Consider the following 19,582-nt stretch of genomic DNA (forward strand, 5'->3'; position numbering starts at 1 on the left):
TTGAAGAAAATGAAGCTGTGGAATGTCAATAGCAGTGTTTTGATAAGGAGTTGAGATCATAAACAGAGATTAGCCTTAGGAAAGAGAAAAGTGGCATAGTTTGAGATTGAGAGAATGAAATGTAAGAGAATTTATCCTGATTGGATAAGTATCTTTAGAGTCAAAGATAAAGTCATATATTAAGCAAGGCGGGACAGAGGGTGCAAGGATGATAACAGAGAATAAAAAAGGATGTAGAATTAATATTGTTGGGCTGTATATCAGGGAGTCACTTACACAGAACACTAGTAAAGAATGTGCAGGTGACATCATTCTAAAGACATAATGGCTGTCTTTTATATCCATTGCAAGATTCTGAATTTTTACAGATGTGTTGGCTAAACACCAGCAGAACAGAATGTCTCATTTTTTATCCATATCATATAATAAAAACCTATTCTATATTATATAACACTGGCATGACAAACACAAAAAAGACACACATAGCCCATAAATAAGCATACAAGAAGCAATAGATGATATAGTTATATAGAATGAATGAAAGGAATGTACATGAATACAAGTGGTTGTAATTTGTAGGGATAAGATGCAATAATGCTTGAGAAGTAAAATGCTAATATTTTATTTAAATAATCTCAGGGATCCAGAAAGTTTTGTATGGAAATATTAAAGCTTTGCTTGCTATATATTTAGTGTCTATTTTTACAGCAAGGCTTTTTTTCTGATTACATTTCTATATGCTAACATTAGTTGTATGTTCAGGAAAAGTTGTGAACGAGAAGAAATTTTAAAAATAACACAAACTTTCTTTCTAAAAAGAAAGGAAAAGTAAATGATGACCTCAGTTGATTCATACCGATTAAATCACCCTATCATTCTTTCTGTCTGTACAACACAGTCTGGTTTTACAGTGGGTACTCAAAAGTAATAACTGATGTACAAAAAAGAGAAAGAAAAATGAAAGCCTAGATCTGGGTATCATGATGGCACTTTTCACAGGTGACTAGAAATAGATACAGTTATTATCTATTAATTTTTCTCATTGTGAATAATTTAATTTTTAAGGAGTTATCAATCAACACTTTTAGAAGAGAATTTCTTTCTTTTTTAGTGACTAGCTCTGATATGTGATGCTGCAGTGACTGGTATGGTGTCCGAGATAATTTGTGTCCTATATAGTTTACTACTTCTCCCAAAGTGCCTTTTCTTTAGTAAATGACTTTGTGTCACTGATAGGCTATGCTATTCAAACATCGGAATAAGGGAAGGAAGTGAATTAAACATCCAGACAACTGAAGCTGTTTATTTATTTGACCTGAATAATCTTGTATTAGCATAATGTTATGTTCATTGTTCATGTGTAGACACAGTTTTAACTATCATCTATAAATATTTTTCATCAATGCATATAACTCCTTAATGGATAAGTGACAACATTCATACACTGCTTCTAGATCCTTCAATTAAAATATTATCAATGAGTACAAATGTCTTGATGCTGTAAATAAATTTATAAAGAATTAGAATATGCAGATACTAATTTTAAATGATCCCAAATATAGGGTAACAGCAAAGGTGATAGACATTTCCAGAAACTTCCATTAATATTTTTGCTTCCCCAGCACAGTATACAAGCACAACAGGAAGCTGCAATTTTGAAACAAGTTCAGGAAATTGGACCACAGCCTGCAGTCTTACTCAAGACTCTGAGGATGACTTGGACTGGGCCATTGGCAGCAGAATTCCTGCCGAAGCATTAATTCCAGACTCTGATCACACGCCAGGTATGTCTAGTAGCCATCCCCAGACCATGAAATCCACTTATCTGGAAACCTGCTTTAACAATTTGTGTGAATTTCAGTGTGCATTTCTTATGTGTATGTGGGGACAGAGCTCAGTAGATTTTTACGGAAAGAGGGCTAGTCCCTTCTATTGCAAACTCTGAATTACTAAATAGACCCAGAGCTGACACTGCTACAACAAAGAAGCTCACCACTCATATTTTAAGAGATTCACAGATTTTACTCTACCCTAAAGGTGCCATTAAATTCCCCAATTGGGAGAGGGTAGGTGGGTGGCATTCAGATTAATGATTGCGATATCCAAAGATACACAACTGACAATGCTAAAAGTTATCCTGTCGTGACAATGGCCAGTCACAACAATGAAATGGCTGACCACCAGTTTCCTTTCCATCATTTAGAAGTACAGGAGCCAAAGCGTAAAATGCTAAGTGGTGATGGAATGAGTGAGCATCAGCACAGACTTCACAAGTTTTGCTTTCTGCCGTGTGATTTCAGATTATGCAATCTTTAATGGCTTTACAGTTAATAGACTCAAAGTAGGAGTAAGCTTGTAATCTTATTTACTCTTACGAAGAAGTCCTACTGACTCAGAATTTATCTTAGAAATCTAGCTTTTATTAGGGATTAAAAAAACCTAAGATACTTGTGATGGCTAATTTTATTTGTCAATTTGGAGGTGTTTTGGATAAGATCAACATTTAAATTGATGAGCTTTGAGTAAAGTGGATTGCCCTTCATAATGTGGCCTCCTCCAATCAGCTGAAGGCCTGAATAGAAAAACAAAACAAAACACCAGCCTATGCAGCAAGAAGGATCCCCAAGAGAATGTCTTCAGATTTCATCTGCACCATAGGTTTTCATGGTTTTCCAGCCTGACAGTCCACCCTGCAGATATTGGACTTGGCAGCCTTCATAACTTCATAAGCCAATTCCTTATAATAAATCTCTTTCTAGATGTACAGATATCCTATTGATTCTGTTTCTTAGGAGGACCCTAATCAATACCATATTCTTCAAAACAGTTGAAACATATGCACAGTAGAAAAGAACAAGATTACGTGAAATTTAAGTAACTTTCAAAAGATTGTCCTAGCCATTATATGACTAGGGAAAAGAGCACATTAATTTTATTATTTGTATGTTTCAGGCCGATTGAATGTATCATGCTATTTAATTACAATATGGGCGTTCACTCTTGTTTTAAAGATTTTTCCCTAATTCGTTTTATATGGTGAATCACATGTATTGATTTGCATATGTCGAACCAACCTTGCATCTTAGGAATGAACCCTACTGGATTGTGGTGAATTAACTTTTTGATATGATGCTGGATTTGGTTTGCTAGTATTTTGTTGAGGATTTTTTATGTCTGTGTTTATCAGGGATATTAGCCTGTAGTTTTCTTTTTTCACTGTGGGTTTGCCAGATTTTAGTATCAGGGTAATGCTGGCTTCGTAGAATGAGTTAGGGAGGAATCCCTCCTCCTCAAATTTTTAGAATAGTAGAATTGTCACCAGATCTTCTTTTTATGTCTGGTAGAATTAATCTTTAAATTGAATATTCTAACTCCTTTTGACTTGTCATGTTGTATCTCCCTTTCCTTTCACAAGTTTTTGTTTCCCTTAAAAACATGAAGTTAATGTATACTAGATTATAAGTTGAACAGGATAAAGAATCAAGAAACTAAGGTCAGTAATTATAAGGATTTAGTATATAACAAAGGTAGATATTTAAAATAGTAGGAAAAAGGTGGATGATACAGGATGGTGCTGGCATATCTGGTTATCCACCTGGAAGGACTTAAAATTAAATCCAAGTTTTATATCATATGCAGCAATACAATCTAGATAAAGGCTTAAATGTAACAAATAAAAACAAGAAAATCCTTGCAAGGAAACAGAGTAAACTGTGTGTAATTTAGAGCGAATATTTTAAAACCTCCGAAACCCAATTTAGAAAGGATTTTGGCCTCTTTGACATAGAAGTCAACTTTTAAACCTGGAAGTCAGCTTCTAAACCCAATTTAGAAAGCATTTTGGCCTCTTGCACCTAGAAGGGCCGACACATAATGACTTATATGAGGATATTTACGTCAGCATTGCTTTTAGCAGAAATAATGGGAAATAAATGAATGCCTATTATATGATCATTTATGTGTTCCTTCCTTCATTCACTTAGCTATTTATCAAATGCCAGGCACTTGGCCAGGTCCTGTGGATGCATCAGTGAATAAAACAGGCATAAATCCCTGTCACAGTAGAGCTTACGTTACAGAAGGAGGAAAAGATAATGGGTAAACAAAATAAATAAATAAATTAGATGGCGTATTAGAAGTTAAGGGGAGAAAAGGGAAGGAATAGATTACATAAGAGTGTGAAAGACAGTAGGTAGGTGTGTGCCTTGGAGTTGGGAGGATGGCCATGTAAATAGGCTGGTCAAATTAGACCCTGCATAGAAATGCCATTCAACAAGAGACCTGAAGGAGCTGTGAGGAAGTGACCTGTGGTTACCTAAGGAAAGAATGTTCCAGAGCTCGTTCAACCTGTGTTTGGAAGGTGTCTCAACCCAGTTGCTAATGACATTTGGGGCAGTCTAATTAATTAGGGGTTTGACCTGTGCAATTGTAAGATGTTTAGCAGCACTTGAGGCCTCTACCAACTAGCTGTCAGAAGCACTCCTCTTTCTAATCATAATAAAGCCAAAATGTCTTTAGAAATTGCCCCTGTTGAGAACCCAGAGAAACAGCCTAGAAGCCAAGGTAACTTGTAAAATCTACAACATGCAATATTATGCTGACACTAAAAAGAATTTAGTCATGTATAGTCGATTTGAAAGGATTTCCAAATGATAGTGTTGAAGGAGTAAAGCGCTATGCAAAACGTTAAGATAAGGTGATCTAGTTTTTCTAAAGCAGACAGCTAGTACCCCCTTATTGTGCATATGTATAAATCTGTGCATAGATATTTCTGTGAATGACTGTAGCCATGGAGGAGAGTATAAAAGGATACATACTTGTTTATTAACATAGATTACTTGAATGGGTGATAGGGTTAAAGTGGAGAAGAGGAAGAAATAAACTCAATATAAAAACAAACAAGGCTGGGCACAGTGGCTCATGCCTGTAATCCCAGTCCTTTGGGAAGGTGAGGCAGGAGGATTGCTTGAGCCCAGCAGTTTGAGACCAGCCTGGGCAACATGGTGAAACCCTATCTCTACAAAAAATAAAAAAGTAGCCAGGTGTGGTGGCATGCCTCTTGTCCCTACTACTCGGGAGGCTGAGGCAGGAGGATGGCTTGAGCCCATGAGGTTGAGGCTGCAGTGTCGTGTTTACTCCATTGCACTCTGGCAAGACTCTGTCTCAAAAAAAAGAACAAAATAAGAAGCAAATAACAGGAATTGTACCTGAAAAGAAAATCCAACATACATGGTGGTAGCACATTTGTGTGCTTGTGAAAAATGTGGTGAATATATTAAGGTTTGCCACTTGAAAGGTCTGAACTGTTGCTTGTCCTTTTAATATTTACTTTTTCTTCAATGTTTCTGTTTATCAATTTTACATTACTAAATAATATAGTTTTTCTAAAATTTTTAGAATATAAATAAGCAGAAAAAACTTTTCTAGTAACCTCAGAGTAATGATAAAGCCATCAATAAGCTTCATGTTTGTTCATACTCCCATTCTTTCTTAATGTATGCATTTTCAAAGAGAAATAGTTTCTAGTTGATTTTGTAATTCTAAAAATATAGTGTAAACAAGGTTATATGTAGTGAAATATCTTGCACAGCATAGTTTTATAGTATTTTACTTTTTGAATATATCAAAATTTACAAAATCTATTTATAAACATTATTTTCTCCATTATGATAAATATCACAACAACGAATTGACATTTAGATGGAACTTTTTTACTTCTGTAATTCCCAAAGTTGAATATATGGGATTTTTTGAGAAAATATGAGAAACAAGCCAATTTTCATTTATTCTGCTTAGATCTAGACAATAACATGTGGACACAAATGCCTGTGAGTTCGTTAGATATTATCTGCCACAATATTCCCTTATGCTAAGACAGTATTTGAAAACTACTAGCATGTCTTCTGCTACAATAATACTAAAGATAAAAAAAACTGCAGGCTCAGTTGAGAACAAGATTAAAGTATAGTCAATAGATATGAGAAAGTTTACATCTGTTGTTCAAAAAGAAAAACGCGAGTGATCAATGGATACCTTTTAATGGAAACATTAAAGACTATTAATAAGAGTATTAATTTTTCTTTTTTGAACTTTTAGAGCTTATGTATGTTCATTAAAGACCACATGCAAATTTTGAATCTGGTTGTTTATGTAATGTTATATATAAGCAATGTTGTCCGCAGATTTTAAAAAAAGCAATAATTCTGACAGAACACTTTATTATCCTCCTTATTAATCACTACTTGAGACAGTATTTTTACAGAATGCTGACTTCAAAGCAGCCTGATTATATCATTCTTGATACACTAATACGGCTGAGTGAGACTGTTTAGGCATCTCTGAGATAATGGGATGCTGAATAAATTGTAAGGACATTAATTAATTTTGACCCTCTGGGAAAAACAAAATTCTTTATGAGAAGGCCAACAAATTCAATGAGCCTATGATCTATTTCTAAGCATCACAACATAGTTGTTAATTAAAATCGTATTTATGGAGTTTTGCACTTATTGTTATCAAGACAAAGAATTAGATATGTAAGGGGGCCATTTTCGATGCCCGTCACAGGGCTATTTATGAGCCTTTTTGGAGACATTGGCGAAGCTGGAGAGAGAAACTACAAACATCAATCCACTCTCTGGTCTACACATGAATACTGTTTAGACTTAATGTATACAAGATTGAATGGCAAGAGTGACATTTATGTAGCATGAATTAATGAAGGCGTAAGGCACAAAGCTGCTGCTGTCTCTTTTTTTCCCTTCATAACTTTATGCTCTCTTTAATGATATAATTGGCCATCTCCACAATTAGACTATCAACTCTAGTAAGACAAGTGTCACATGTTTTGCTATTGTTACGTCTCCTCTAGCATTTAAATGTCTGAATTGCACCTGATACTTTTGTAGGTTACTTGGAACTATCCCCTACTATATTTATTGACAGTGAAGTATTTTGGATTACTTAATGCATTAAGCATTTCCTGAGTGCCTGGTACCATGGAAATGAATGGTGCCTGAGTACCATTCATTGTGTTGGGAACCGAGAATATGAATTAACTAAATGTTTGGTAAGTAACTGAGGAATCAAATATGCTGACTGATATAGCGTACATGCTTACTATCGTGCATTTCTATACTAACCACTCAAGGTCAAAAAATATCCCCAAATAATCTTAGCAAGCTGATGCTCTCATGTATAATAGCAATTTAAGACATATAGTATTCAATAAATACAACTCAATTTGATATTTGGTTGATAGTGTCCTGCAGGTAACGCAGATGATAACTGTACTTCCTATGGGCAGATAGGACAGACATTATCATTCTGATATCAGAGATGAGGAACACAGATATTAAATGATTTTTATCAACCTGTAAAATGAGTAACAAAGCCAGAGTGGAAACCCTGGTGTATGGATCCTAATCCAAGCCCTTTTCCAGGACATCACTGTAGTGTGTTCCTTCCTTATATATAACTCTACCTGAATCCCCTTAACCTTCATATTCAGGGCCACTAAACCTCGATTTCACTCTAGATTTATATCACCCTGGTCTCTGATCGAGTAGAGGGAGACTCCTATATTCATTTGTTTGGGAAGGCTGGACAGGGATATGGAGTTGGATATAAAAAAGCCAGCCCTCGCTCACATGATTCCCAGACCATTATTCTTAGACCCACTTTGATCTTACTCACATGCACTTAAACACACGCATACACTTAAAGACATACTTGCACACACACTCGTGCACAGACACATACACACACATACAGAAACATATAATGACTCTATTGTAACACATATTTTAAAGATTAAACTGTTGGACAAGAAATTTTTGAAGCATTCCAGGAAAAAGAAGGAGAAGATGGGGGAGGAGCTGGGTGGGGGGAAAAGAAGGAGAAAGAGGCAGAGGAGGAGGAATAGGGAGAGGAACAGGAATAGGAGGAGGAACAGGAAAAAGGCAAATGGGATCAGAGTGAATGGAGGAAGAACATCAGAAATGCTAAGTTAAGGAAAAATAGTTCACTCTAGGTCTTCCCAAAGAAGCTACACATATATACAGATATCCTAACATCCAAGGACTGAATTGTGCCGCCTTCCTCCAGAATTCATATGTTGAAGTGCTAATCCTAGTGTGACTATTTGGAGATAAACTATCTTTAAATAGGTAATTAAGGTTAAATGGGGTCATAAGAGTCCTAATTCAATAGGACGGTTGTCTTCATAAAATGAAGGAGAAACACCAGGAAGTACAGAAGAAAAGCCAGGTAAGGACACAGAGAGAAGACAGTCATTGCAAGCCAAGGAAAGAGCCTCATGAGAAATCAAATCTCTGGGCACCTTGGTCTTGGACTTCCAGCCTTCAGAACTGTGAGGAAATAAATTTCTGTCATTTAAGTCACTAAGCCTCTGGCATTTTGTTGTGGCAGCGCTAGCAAACCAATAAAAATGCTAAGAAAGGTTGCGAAGAACTCTGCAGGGGAGCTCACTCAGACCACTTGGAGGAATTGTGAAGTTGGCCCCGCTTCTCAAGTTTCCCACCAATGATCACTGCTTCCAAACACAACCGCTCGCATAAATTGCTTTTCTTCTCAGGATTAAGTCAGGGAAGGGCAGTCTAAAGAAATTTGGACATCTGCCTGTTGAAAGATAATCATGAGATAATTATAGCCTGAAAATTAGTCAATGTCATAGTTGGGGTTACACAGGATCATCACAATAGGGAGTGGTTTTGAACCTTGGCTGCATATTCAAATCATCTAGGGACTTAATGAAAGTACTAATAGCTGGGTCCCACCCACAAAGATTCTGATTTAATTGGTCTATGCTGTAGGCTGAGCATGAAGATTTTTAAGAATTCCGCATGGGATTCTAGTGTGTGGTGAAGGATGAGAACGCCTGCCCTACAGGGAAGCGTGCTTGCCTGCATGCTCAACCTACATCCAAAGCACCTGCTGTTCATCCCCCATTCAAAGAAGTCTGTTAGGAAAACAGTTATTTATTTTGACTATTGAAATCCATTATTGTGTCCTAAGCAACAAAGACTTTCATTGATGAGCTTAAATAAACAACCAAGAATCACCACACATTTGAAGACAACTAATGTCATGAAAGAGAAAGTAGAGGATGTGAAAAGAACAGTTATCCCTGGAAGAAATAGAGCTCAGCACAATGGACAAAAATCATATTGCTCATTGCTCTTTAGAGAACTGTCACTGGGTTTATTATCCAGATATATGAGCCCAATCTCATTCAACTTCTTGTGTACTTAGGATGAAAACTATCAATCAGATGCACCTGTAGAAGGCATTGATTTGGAAGTCAGCATCAATCATAATTATCTAATGACACCAGTGTACCATACAAGTGCAACCATTTTTATCATGATATTTAAATATTGGTGATATATATATCACCTATATATATGTATTCCCATATATACATGTATATTCCAATGCAAATGTGTGTATATATTTAAGTAAATATTAACATAAAATATATTTTCTGTTGGTTAGATATTATAAGTGTTGTTAACTGTAATATGCTACTAATAAGAAGTCATTATCTGATAAAAATATATACTGAAGTATTTAAAGATGGTGCAATTTGATACCAGGCTTGCTTTCAAATAATTTTGTAGTATTGAAAATGTGGGTGGAAATAGAGACAAAGCAAGATGGACCATGTATATTAGGCCATCCTTGCATTGCTATAAAGAAGTACCTGAGACGGGGTAATTGATAAAGAGATTTAGTTGACTCATAGTTCTACAGCCTTTACAGGAAGAATAGTGCCAACACCTGCTTGGCTTCTGGGAAGGCCTCAGGAAGCTTGCAATTATGGCAGATGGTGAAGGGGGAGCAGGCACATTGCATGGTGAAAGCAGGAGCAAGAGAGAGAGTGGTGGGGAGAGGAGGTGCCACACACTTTTAAATGACCAGATCTCCAGAGAACTCACAAAGAGAGCACTGAGCCATGAGAGAGGATTCTTCCGCCATGATCCAGTCACCTCTCACCAGGCCCCAACTCCAGCAATGGGGATTTCAGTTAAGCATGAGATTTAGGCAGGAACCAATATCCAAATGATATTACCATGGGTTGAAGATGGTTAAAGCTGGGTTTTGGGTAGGTAGGAGTTCATTAGTCTATTATTTCCACTTTGGTATAAATGTAAAAATTTTCAAAATAAAGGTGTTTAGAAAAATGGTTCCCACAAAGTATGAATGCGATCAAATGTAGTGAAAAAACCTAACAATATGAAACCTAGTGTGGAATTAGAACTGATTATTTAGAAAATATCAGGGGAGTTGTACACCAGATAGAAGACAAGAAATAATAGTATCTCTTCACTAGGTTTTCAAGTTGTATTGAAACGTAACAAAGAATGTGATACATAAATTCTTCTTTAATTTAATATGATTTTTAAACAATACATTGGAATTTATTGTGATGCCAATTCGGAACAAATTTCTGTTTAATACTGGTTAGTGTTTGGATACTCAAGAGGAGTTAACTACTATGAATAGTCATGATAACAATAAATCCTGAGAGTGTTAAAGTGAAACATCTGGGATTTCTGTGATGCTTCAGTCACCACATTGAAAACGTATGTGAATAAATGGAGGCGTTTTCACAGGTGGGTGACACAAAAGTAAAATAATGTACATTGGCATGATTAAAAAAATGTTTCTTCAATCATTCATTCATCCAAGAAATATTTCTTGAAGTCCATTTTTTGAGGCACTCTTCTAGGTACTTGAAATATCTGTTGAATAAATCAGAGAAGAATCTCTGCCATCATGTGGCCGACATTGTAGCAAAGGGGGAAAGAAAGTCAATATGAAGCATTATCAATCACATATTTATATAGTTTGTTGGTTGTTGATAAGTGCTATAGGAAACAAAAGAAAAGTAGGAGTTTCTGGATGATAGTGGGGGAAGAAGAGTGAGTTAAATAAGATGTTACATGTAACTACTGCAATAAAGATGCTTTCATTAGTGTTTTTAGTTTTCCAAAGAGTTGTGGATGGATGGATGGATGTGTGATGTATGCTGAATAAACAAAACAGTTTTTTTCAAACACAATGAGAAATTTCAGAATGATTTATAGGAAGAGAACTAACATTTATTAAATGTTTCCTGAGAGTCAGAAACTGTGAGAAAAAGAATTTATATATGTTGTCACATTTAGTATTTTTAAAACACTGTGATGTAAAACATATTATTTTTTTAGAAAGGTTAAAAACCTTTACCATGTTACATGGATGACTGAGCAGGTAGATTGTAATACCAGATTTTCTGACTCAAAACACTTTCTTCTGAACCTACACCGTCCAATGTGATAGCAGATAGTTACATGGAACTATTGAGCCCTTGAAATGTGGCCAGTAAAAATTGAGATGTGCTCTATGTGTAAATTACAAACTGGATTTCAAATATGTGGTAACAAACGAAGAATATAAAATATTGTACTAGTAAGTTGTACATTGAGTATATGTTAAAATTATAACATTTTGGATATATTAGATTAAATAAATTATTACTACAAACTTACCTTTTTTACTTCATAAAATGTGGCTACTAAATATGCTAAAACTACATATGTGGCTCACATTGTTTTCATTGGCAACCCTGTTTAATACTACACTGCATAGGTAAAGAAGGCTTTCTTGTCTACCGAGTGAATGAAACACTGGAATTGACTAGAGAACTATTGAAAAAAGCTGTCCCTATATAACTTTGAAGATGAGTAGTCTTTTACTTATAAATTTACACACTTGCAGCAAGAAGTGGCAAAGATGGTCTATTTGACATCCAATTCACTTTAAGCCAAAAGTACTTTGGAGAAAAACAGAACAATGAAAAGCAAAGTGGTATAATTGTAACAATTTAGCCTAGTCTATTATCTTTATATTACATTATCTATATTAACAAAGTGTATCCTAATAATTAAACATTATTAAAAGAAGAATGTTAGACAAATTATATTTAGCGGAGTTGATTTGCACAATGAATAATTCATGAATTGGGCAGCACTCAGAACCAAAAGTGGTTCAGAGAGCTCCACCTTTCAGTGTGAGCAACAAGCTTTTATGAGCCAAAAACAGAAGCAAAGTAGGGAAATTATCTGATTGACTAGAGCTAGGCACCTGCCTCATTTGGGCATGGTGTGATGAGTTGGCTGCGACTCATTGGCTGAAATTTGTCTGTTATACTCCTAAATTTAGTTTTGGTTTATTTCTGTACTAGTTAGGTTGCAGTTGGTTATCTAGGAACTCAAAGTACAAAGAAGACTTCAGGGCAATGGCCTCTTGCTTATTTACTTTGACAATTCCCTTTTCTGGTCAGCCTCTCAATCTTGAGAGATTGATGCAAACCTTGGGCACTGATGCTACTGTTTATCACCATCATAGTGGACATTTTTGGTCTCAGTATAGAACTCACTAGGTACAACATCGAGTCAGCTAAATGATTATGTTCTCTTTGTGCTTTTGTGGTTCTAACCAAAGTAAGACCGTTTGATACACAGTGAATGGCTACACACAAGCATTTAAAGCTCTTGAGAGAATACAGTGTACCAGGGAGACTACTATGATGACTATCAGAAGAATAATACCAAGACACTGAAGTTTACTCCATAGCAGGAGCCCTGTAAATCAAATGAACTAAAATCACATAAATCAAAAAATAAACCAGAAGAGAAATCTGCTTGTTTTAACCAAATAGCTTGTTTGTTGAATTCTTGCAAATTAGTTTCTATACCAGATGTATGTATCCATGTGCAGCAAGAGGTGTTAGCTATTGCAGATACTCCCTGCTGTTCAGCCAACAGGTAGTCCAAAGCAATCTTGCTATCTAAAACAACCTTATCAAGAGAACTTAAAGAAATGTACTAGGCAGTCATAGTGTTTGCAGTATAGTCAGCTCTATCAGTTAATATTTGAGACTGATTTCTAACCATAACTTTATTATATTTATGCCCAGCCAGGAAAGGAGTGTTCTACCCAAAGATGCTCATTTACAGCTATTAACACCTGCTAGAAAAATCTTATTTATTTTACAGTGAAAAATGAAATGTATAGATCAATTATCAGTTTCCAATTGATTGTGGAGTGAGTGGTGCCATTAAAATCCTTAACCCAGATTAGCCACTTTTTGAGACATGGAATTTCTATGCATATGGCTGATTGTTAAATTCTCTACAAATAAAAATATATCTTCAAGGGCCACAGCCACAGTTCCCTTTAAGATGTCTTGTGATTTAAGGGTCACTAGTAGGAAAGCACTAGTAAAATTTATCCAGGACTTTATTATCAAATCATTGCATGGTTAGAGGCCATCAACAATTAGGGTATATATTTGTCTACAAAATGTCAAACTATCTTTTGTTGTTCTTATTTAATTTCTGGCAGAATTAACTGCAAAACCCTCACTATATGTTTTGGCTACTGGTAGCTTTAAACAAGGAATATGAATATGTGAATCTAAAAGTTTAACCCTATAGAAGAACCAAATCTACAATATGCGAAAATGGTCACATTTGGAATATCAGTAAATTTTGTTTTAGTGTGAAATGGAGGATCTCTAAGATCATGTAGGGATACTGGTTTAACATGACATAGTCAACATGCAGTTAGGTTTTCTACAGAAGTTATCAACTGTGAAATCTGGATTTTGGCATTATCTTACCATTTGTAAACAGAAAAGAAACACAGAGAAAAAATAAAAAAGACAAAGTTTTCTTTTTTTTTAATTTTTTTTATTTTTTATTTTTTATTATTTATTTATTTATTTATTTATTATTATACTTTAAGTTGTAGGGTACATGTGCATAACGTGCAGGTTTGTTACATATGTATACTTGTGCCATGTTGGTGTGCTGCACCCATCAACTCATCATTTACATCAGGTTTATGGAAAACAGTATGGCGATTCCTCAAGGATCTAGAACTAGATTTACCATATGACCCAGCCATCCCATTACTGGGTATATACCCAAAGGATTATAAATTATGCTGCTATAAAGACACATGCACACGTATGTTTATTGCAGCACTATTCACAATAGCAAAGACTTGGAAAAAAGACAAAGTTTTCATAATGAGAGTGGGGAGAAGTTTTGATCCTTGTTTTGGGAAAATTGGCCACATCTAGGATGTCATCTTCTTCTGAAGAGAAATCTCTTTGGTCAGTTTTGCCTTGAGGTCTCCAGAAGTGCAGTCTTGGAGGAGTCCTCTTGAGTTGAGAGATGTGGAGCCGAGACTGAAGGTTATAAAGTTTTGCTGCAGTATGACTGCTTAAAAGAGCTTGGTATCATTCCTTCCAGTGGGGCTCAGGGGCAGTCTTTCCCTGGTGTCATTTCCAATAGACCCATTCTCTGTGTCCTGGATCATGAAAAATTTGGTTATCATCAGTTGGTGGGTCACAGAGGGCTTTTTTTTTTTACATGGTAAACATATACTCTGGCATAACACATTAAAGCTTGGCAATATTTAGTCATTTATAAGAACGGGAGGTACAGACAGCTCTATTATTATGGGTAAAGGCCTTCCAGTGACTATTTTATAAGATTTCATAATTGGTGTTTTCCAGGGGGAGTGGATCTTATTTCCATCAAGGACAGCAGTAATACATTTGCCCAAGGCAATCCAGTCTATTCAGTTAGTTTTGCATAATGCCATTGTGTTTGTGATATCTTTAACTGTTTGATGATCTGCCCATTGAAATGAGTGCCTCCATCACTGGAAATACAGGAATACCCCATAAAAGAAAAACATTTATAATGATCTCTTAGTTACTGTCATAGCATTGACTTTCCCATACAGGAAAGCTTCTGTCCAACCAGGAAACATACAAACTACAAGAACACATTGATATCCCTTCAATGGGATAGGTGGCAATTGAGTGAAATCCATTTGTAAAAGTTTAAATGGTTTATTGGTAGAAATGTAACACCTAAAGAGTTGATTGTGTTCCCAGAATTATGGGTTTGACAAACCAAAAAATGCTTACAAATCATTTTAGCAATTTTAGGCTAGTCACTCCGATTTTTTTTTCATAATTTAAGACATTTTGAAATTTCCATAATGATTCGTGGAGTGCATAGTTTTAAATAATGGAAGATTTAAGGACTCAGGAAGGACCAAGTAGTCATCTGGGTCCTCCATGGGTGTACAATTAACATTGAATTTACTTGTAAATAACACCTTTGTTTCTTCATTTCAGGTATATAGCACTGTTTATTAAATAGGTTGTCATAGATAATTTTACTTGGGTCAATCTTACTGTGTTCACTTAAATTGCATATATGATATGGTTTGTATGTTTGTCCCCTCCAAATCTCATGTTAAAATGTAATCCCCAGTGTTGGAGATGGAACCTAGTGAGAGCTGTTTGGGTCATGAGGATGGATTCCTCATGAATGGCATGGTGCTCCGCCTCTGGTAATGAGTCCATATGAGAGCTCATTGGTAAAAATGTATCTGGGACCTCCCCCTTCACTCTCTTGCTTCCTTTCTCACTATGTGATACAGCAGGTCCCCTTTCTCCTTCTGTCATGACTATAAGCTTCCTGAGGCCTCACCAGAAGCCAAACAGATACTGGTGCCATGCTTATACAGCCTGCAGAACCATGAGTCAAATAAATCTTTTTTTTTTTTTAAATAAATTGTCCAACCTAAGGTACTCATTTATAGCAATGCAAAATTAACACAGTATCTTAACAATTTCAGTATTGGCTGACTTACCACGAAAATCTGCAACAATATTTCCTTGGCATTCAAATTAATTCTTCTTCTACTTGATGTTGGGTTAGCAATTTAGGTGCCAATCAGTTTCTACATTAAAATTCTGGGAATTCTTATCTAGTCAAATAGTGGGATCTTACAGTTATCAGAAACCTGTTATATTACATGATATGTTATTAATATGTGTTTAGTATCACATTAATAAGGTTTAGTATCACTTATTTGACAGTGTTTCCCATGCCATTTAACATGTTAGATAAGCCTAATTAGTTTTACACCTCTCTTTAAATAAAGAGAAAGAAAGAAAAAAATCATTTTGAGATAATTCTATGGCCTGTGGGAAAACTCCCTAAGTTAGTTCAAAGTCAAAAGATCCTAATTTAGACTTTGATTTTGGGAAGTCGTGAAAAATAAGAGGTTTTAAATACTTGATTAAAATAGGATTACATGGCACTGTGAAACAATGCTTACTCATTTAGCTAGAGTAATAATTAAAATATTTAAAGACAAATGCAGAAAGGTACATAGTTATAGGAAAGAAAAACCTTAGTTCATTTAGTAAACAGAACTCACTTTTCTTAAGAAATGAAAGATCCTTTACAGACTGCATGAAGCATTAGAAATTATCTTGATAAAATACAGAATATTTCTTTCCTAGATCAATTATCTAAAAGGAAAGCCTTTCACAATTTTCTACTAAAAGCAGACCAAGACTCCAAGTAAACCTCGTTGTTTTAACACAGAGAATCAAATTCTTGTTTTGTATCAGCATACTTTTGATATAAAACCTTAATTTTTTAGAAGACTTAAAAATGATTCCCTACTAATTGCGGCCAGTTTGATCACACATAAAATATCTGTCCATTCCTTCTACAACACCCTTACATCCATTCAGTTTTTGTTTTATACTTTTTCTTTTTCCCATTTTGAAACAGCCATTTCTTATGCTTTAGGACAAAGAAATATATATATATATATATTTTTATTTAACAAACAACAAAAACACAACTTTATACTTTATAGCTTTTCTTACCAAAAACATAGCTTGCCATCTTTATATATTTGAATTTAGAATGGTTTTTCTCATTATTTCTAGTAATTTTAGTTTTATGTATGAATTCAAATAATGAACTCTTAGTGACCTTAATTTACAGGGAACACTAGGAAGGAAGCAAGCAACTGAGGTATATCACACCAGCTTTCTGTAGATTGGCAAATCCATGAATCATAATTTCTAGAAACATGTGCTTTTTCATAGTACACTTTTTTTGGTATGACAGAACATGTGTACTAACAGTTTAAACTACCTTTGGTCTCTGTAATGAGAAACTATAGAAGAGGCAACATTTTATCTCTGTCCTTACAGAGTTTTTTTTTAGTAGGTCACTTTAAGTGGTTATTTGTACAGATTTAGCCTCAACTTCCTCTTTTTTTTTTTTTCCCCGGCAGGGCGGGAGTGCCGGGGCGGAACGGAGTCTCGCTCTGTCGCCCAGGCTGGAGTGCAGTGGTGCGATCTCGGCTCACTGCAAGCTCCGCCTCCCGGGTTCATGCCATTCTCCTGCCTCAGCCTCCCGAGTAGCTGGCACTACAGGCGACTGCCACCATGCCTGGCTAATTTATTTATTTATTTATTTAGTAGAGATGGAGTTTAACCGTGTTAGCCAGATGGTCTCAATCTCCTGACCTCGTGATCTGCCCGCCTCGGCCTCCCAAAGTGCTGGGATTACAGGCGTGAGCCACCGCGCCCGGCCAACTTTCTCTTCTTGATGATAAAAGAACGTTAAAACCAGCTAGTATAGGAAGGACATCATTCTCCTGGGAATTTTAGATTACTTACATCTATTTAATTCACTTGTTTTTATGATTATGCTTGGATTGCTTATGAAGATGAGACATTAAACAACTAGCCATCATCGTAAGTTATTTTCCTTGCTGACAATTTTTTTAATATAGAGATAACATAAGCTTGTTTTACTAATAAACCTAGGTAGAAAAAGTTGTGCATCTAAATTATATCTAGTGTTGAAAAATCTGGAGATGTACCTGCTTTAATCAAACTCACACACTTTAATTAACTTTTATTTACCAAAGAGTATCCCAGCTCATGTAAATTTGAAAATAATTTGCGTTAGTTTCTTTCTAAGAGTTTAAGGAATATCTAATTTACGCAAGTGCTCATTTTTTTAAGCCAATTTTACAGAGCTCTTATTTTCTTTTTCTTTTTTTTTTGCCCTTATAATGTCTATTCTCTTAATCAAGACTGGTACCAGTCCACCACCAATACTGTTTTTCCCACAACAATGACTTTTTGAAGAACCCAGCCCAACTGTCTTATAGAATATTCCACAATCATGATTTGTTTGATTGTTTCTTAATGGTATTATTTAACGTGTTCCTCCATCACCTGTATTTTCTACAGTTCTTTTTTTTTTTTCTGTAGTATTTTTTTTTATTATTATACTTTAAGTTCTAGGGTACATGTGCATAACGTGCAGGTTTGTTACATATGTATACTTGTGCCATGTTGCTGTGCTGCACCCATCAACTCGTCAGCACCCATCAACTCGTCATTTACATCAGGTATAACTCCCAATGCAATCCCTCTCCCCTCCCCCCTCCCCATGATAGGCCCCGGTGTGTGATGTTCCCCTTCCCGAGTCCAAGTGATCTCATTGTTCAGTTCCCACCTATGAGTGAGAACATGCGGTGTTTGGTTTTCTGTTCTTGTGATAGTTTGCTAAGAATGATGGTTTCCAGCTACATCCATGTCCCTACAAAGGACACAAACTCATCCTTTTTATGGCTGCATAGTATTCCATGGTGTATATGTGCCACATTTTCTTCATCCAGTCTGTCACTAATGGACATTTGGGTTGATTCCAAGTCTTTGCTATTGTGAATAGTGCCGCAATAAACATACGTGTGCATGTGTCTTTATAGCAGCATGATTTATAATCCTTTGGGTATATACCCAGTAATGGGATGGCTGGGTCGTATGGTACATCTAGTTCTAGATCCTTGAGGAATCGCCATACTGTTTTCCATAATGGTTGAACTAGTTTACAATCCCACCAACAGTGTAAAAGTGTTCCTATTTCTCCACATCCTCTCCAGCACCTGTTGTTTCCTGACTTAAAAAAAAACAACCCCATCAAAAAGTGGGCAAAGGATATGAACAGACATTTCTCAAAAGAAGACATTCATACAGCCAACAGACACATGAAAAAATGCTCATCATCACTGGCCATCAGAGAAATGCAAATCAAAACCACAATGAGATACCACCTCACACCAGTTAGAATGGCCATCATTAAAAAGAGCTCTTTTACAATTTGATTTTGGCAATCCTGTAAGGTGGTAGAAAAATATCACACATACATAACATACAGACAATTAGACAAAAATATATAGACAGACAGAAACCTTTCTTATAGCTTTTATTTGAAAAGTTAAACCATGTTTCAGGTACAATAATATGAAACTCACTAATTTATTAAAGATCAGGAGTCAAATTCTTTTTTTTATACATGGAACAAGATTGCTTTCCTAGATGACTAAATATTCTACTAATATTTGTGGGAAAACTTTTAAGATTTTTTCATTTGTTCAATTTTCAAATATCTCCTCCTCCTCCTCCTCTTCCTCTTCTTTTTCCTCCTCCTACTCTTCCTCCTCCTACCACTCTTCTTCTTCCTCATCTCCTCCCTCCCTCCCTCCCTTCCTCTTCCTTCTTTGTTCTTCCTCTTCTCCTTCCCCTTCTTCTCCTCCCTCTTCTCCTCTTTCTCCTTCATCATTATCATTTTCTCTATTCTTGCATTTTAAAATGATATCTATG

At 35.7% G+C, this 19,582-nt stretch overlaps 1 protein-coding gene and 1 long non-coding RNA gene across 6 annotated transcripts in view; one reads left to right on the plus strand and one right to left on the minus strand.

The window, feature by feature from the left end:
• MALRD1 (MAM and LDL receptor class A domain containing 1) overlaps positions 1 to 19,582 on the plus strand; it is a 732,448-nt gene that overhangs the window by 460,343 nt on the left and 252,523 nt on the right. For all 5 annotated transcript variants that reach the window (XM_028826041.2, XM_077945484.1, XM_077945481.1 and 2 more), the window contains one exon: positions 1,623 to 1,784. In XM_028826041.2, coding sequence (XP_028681874.2) covers positions 1,623 to 1,784 — 162 coding nt within the window. The remainder of the gene's footprint in view (positions 1 to 1,622; positions 1,785 to 19,582) is intronic.
• LOC114669902 (uncharacterized) overlaps positions 13,826 to 19,582 on the minus strand; it is a 55,490-nt gene continuing 49,733 nt past the window's right edge. The window contains exon 5 of the long non-coding RNA XR_003719186.2: positions 13,826 to 14,385. This is a non-coding gene — a long non-coding RNA (uncharacterized LOC114669902). The remainder of the gene's footprint in view (positions 14,386 to 19,582) is intronic.

This window comes from Macaca mulatta, chromosome 9, assembly GCF_049350105.2.
Source record: "Macaca mulatta isolate MMU2019108-1 chromosome 9, T2T-MMU8v2.0, whole genome shotgun sequence".
NCBI classification, from domain to species: Eukaryota; Metazoa; Chordata; class Mammalia; order Primates; family Cercopithecidae; genus Macaca; species Macaca mulatta.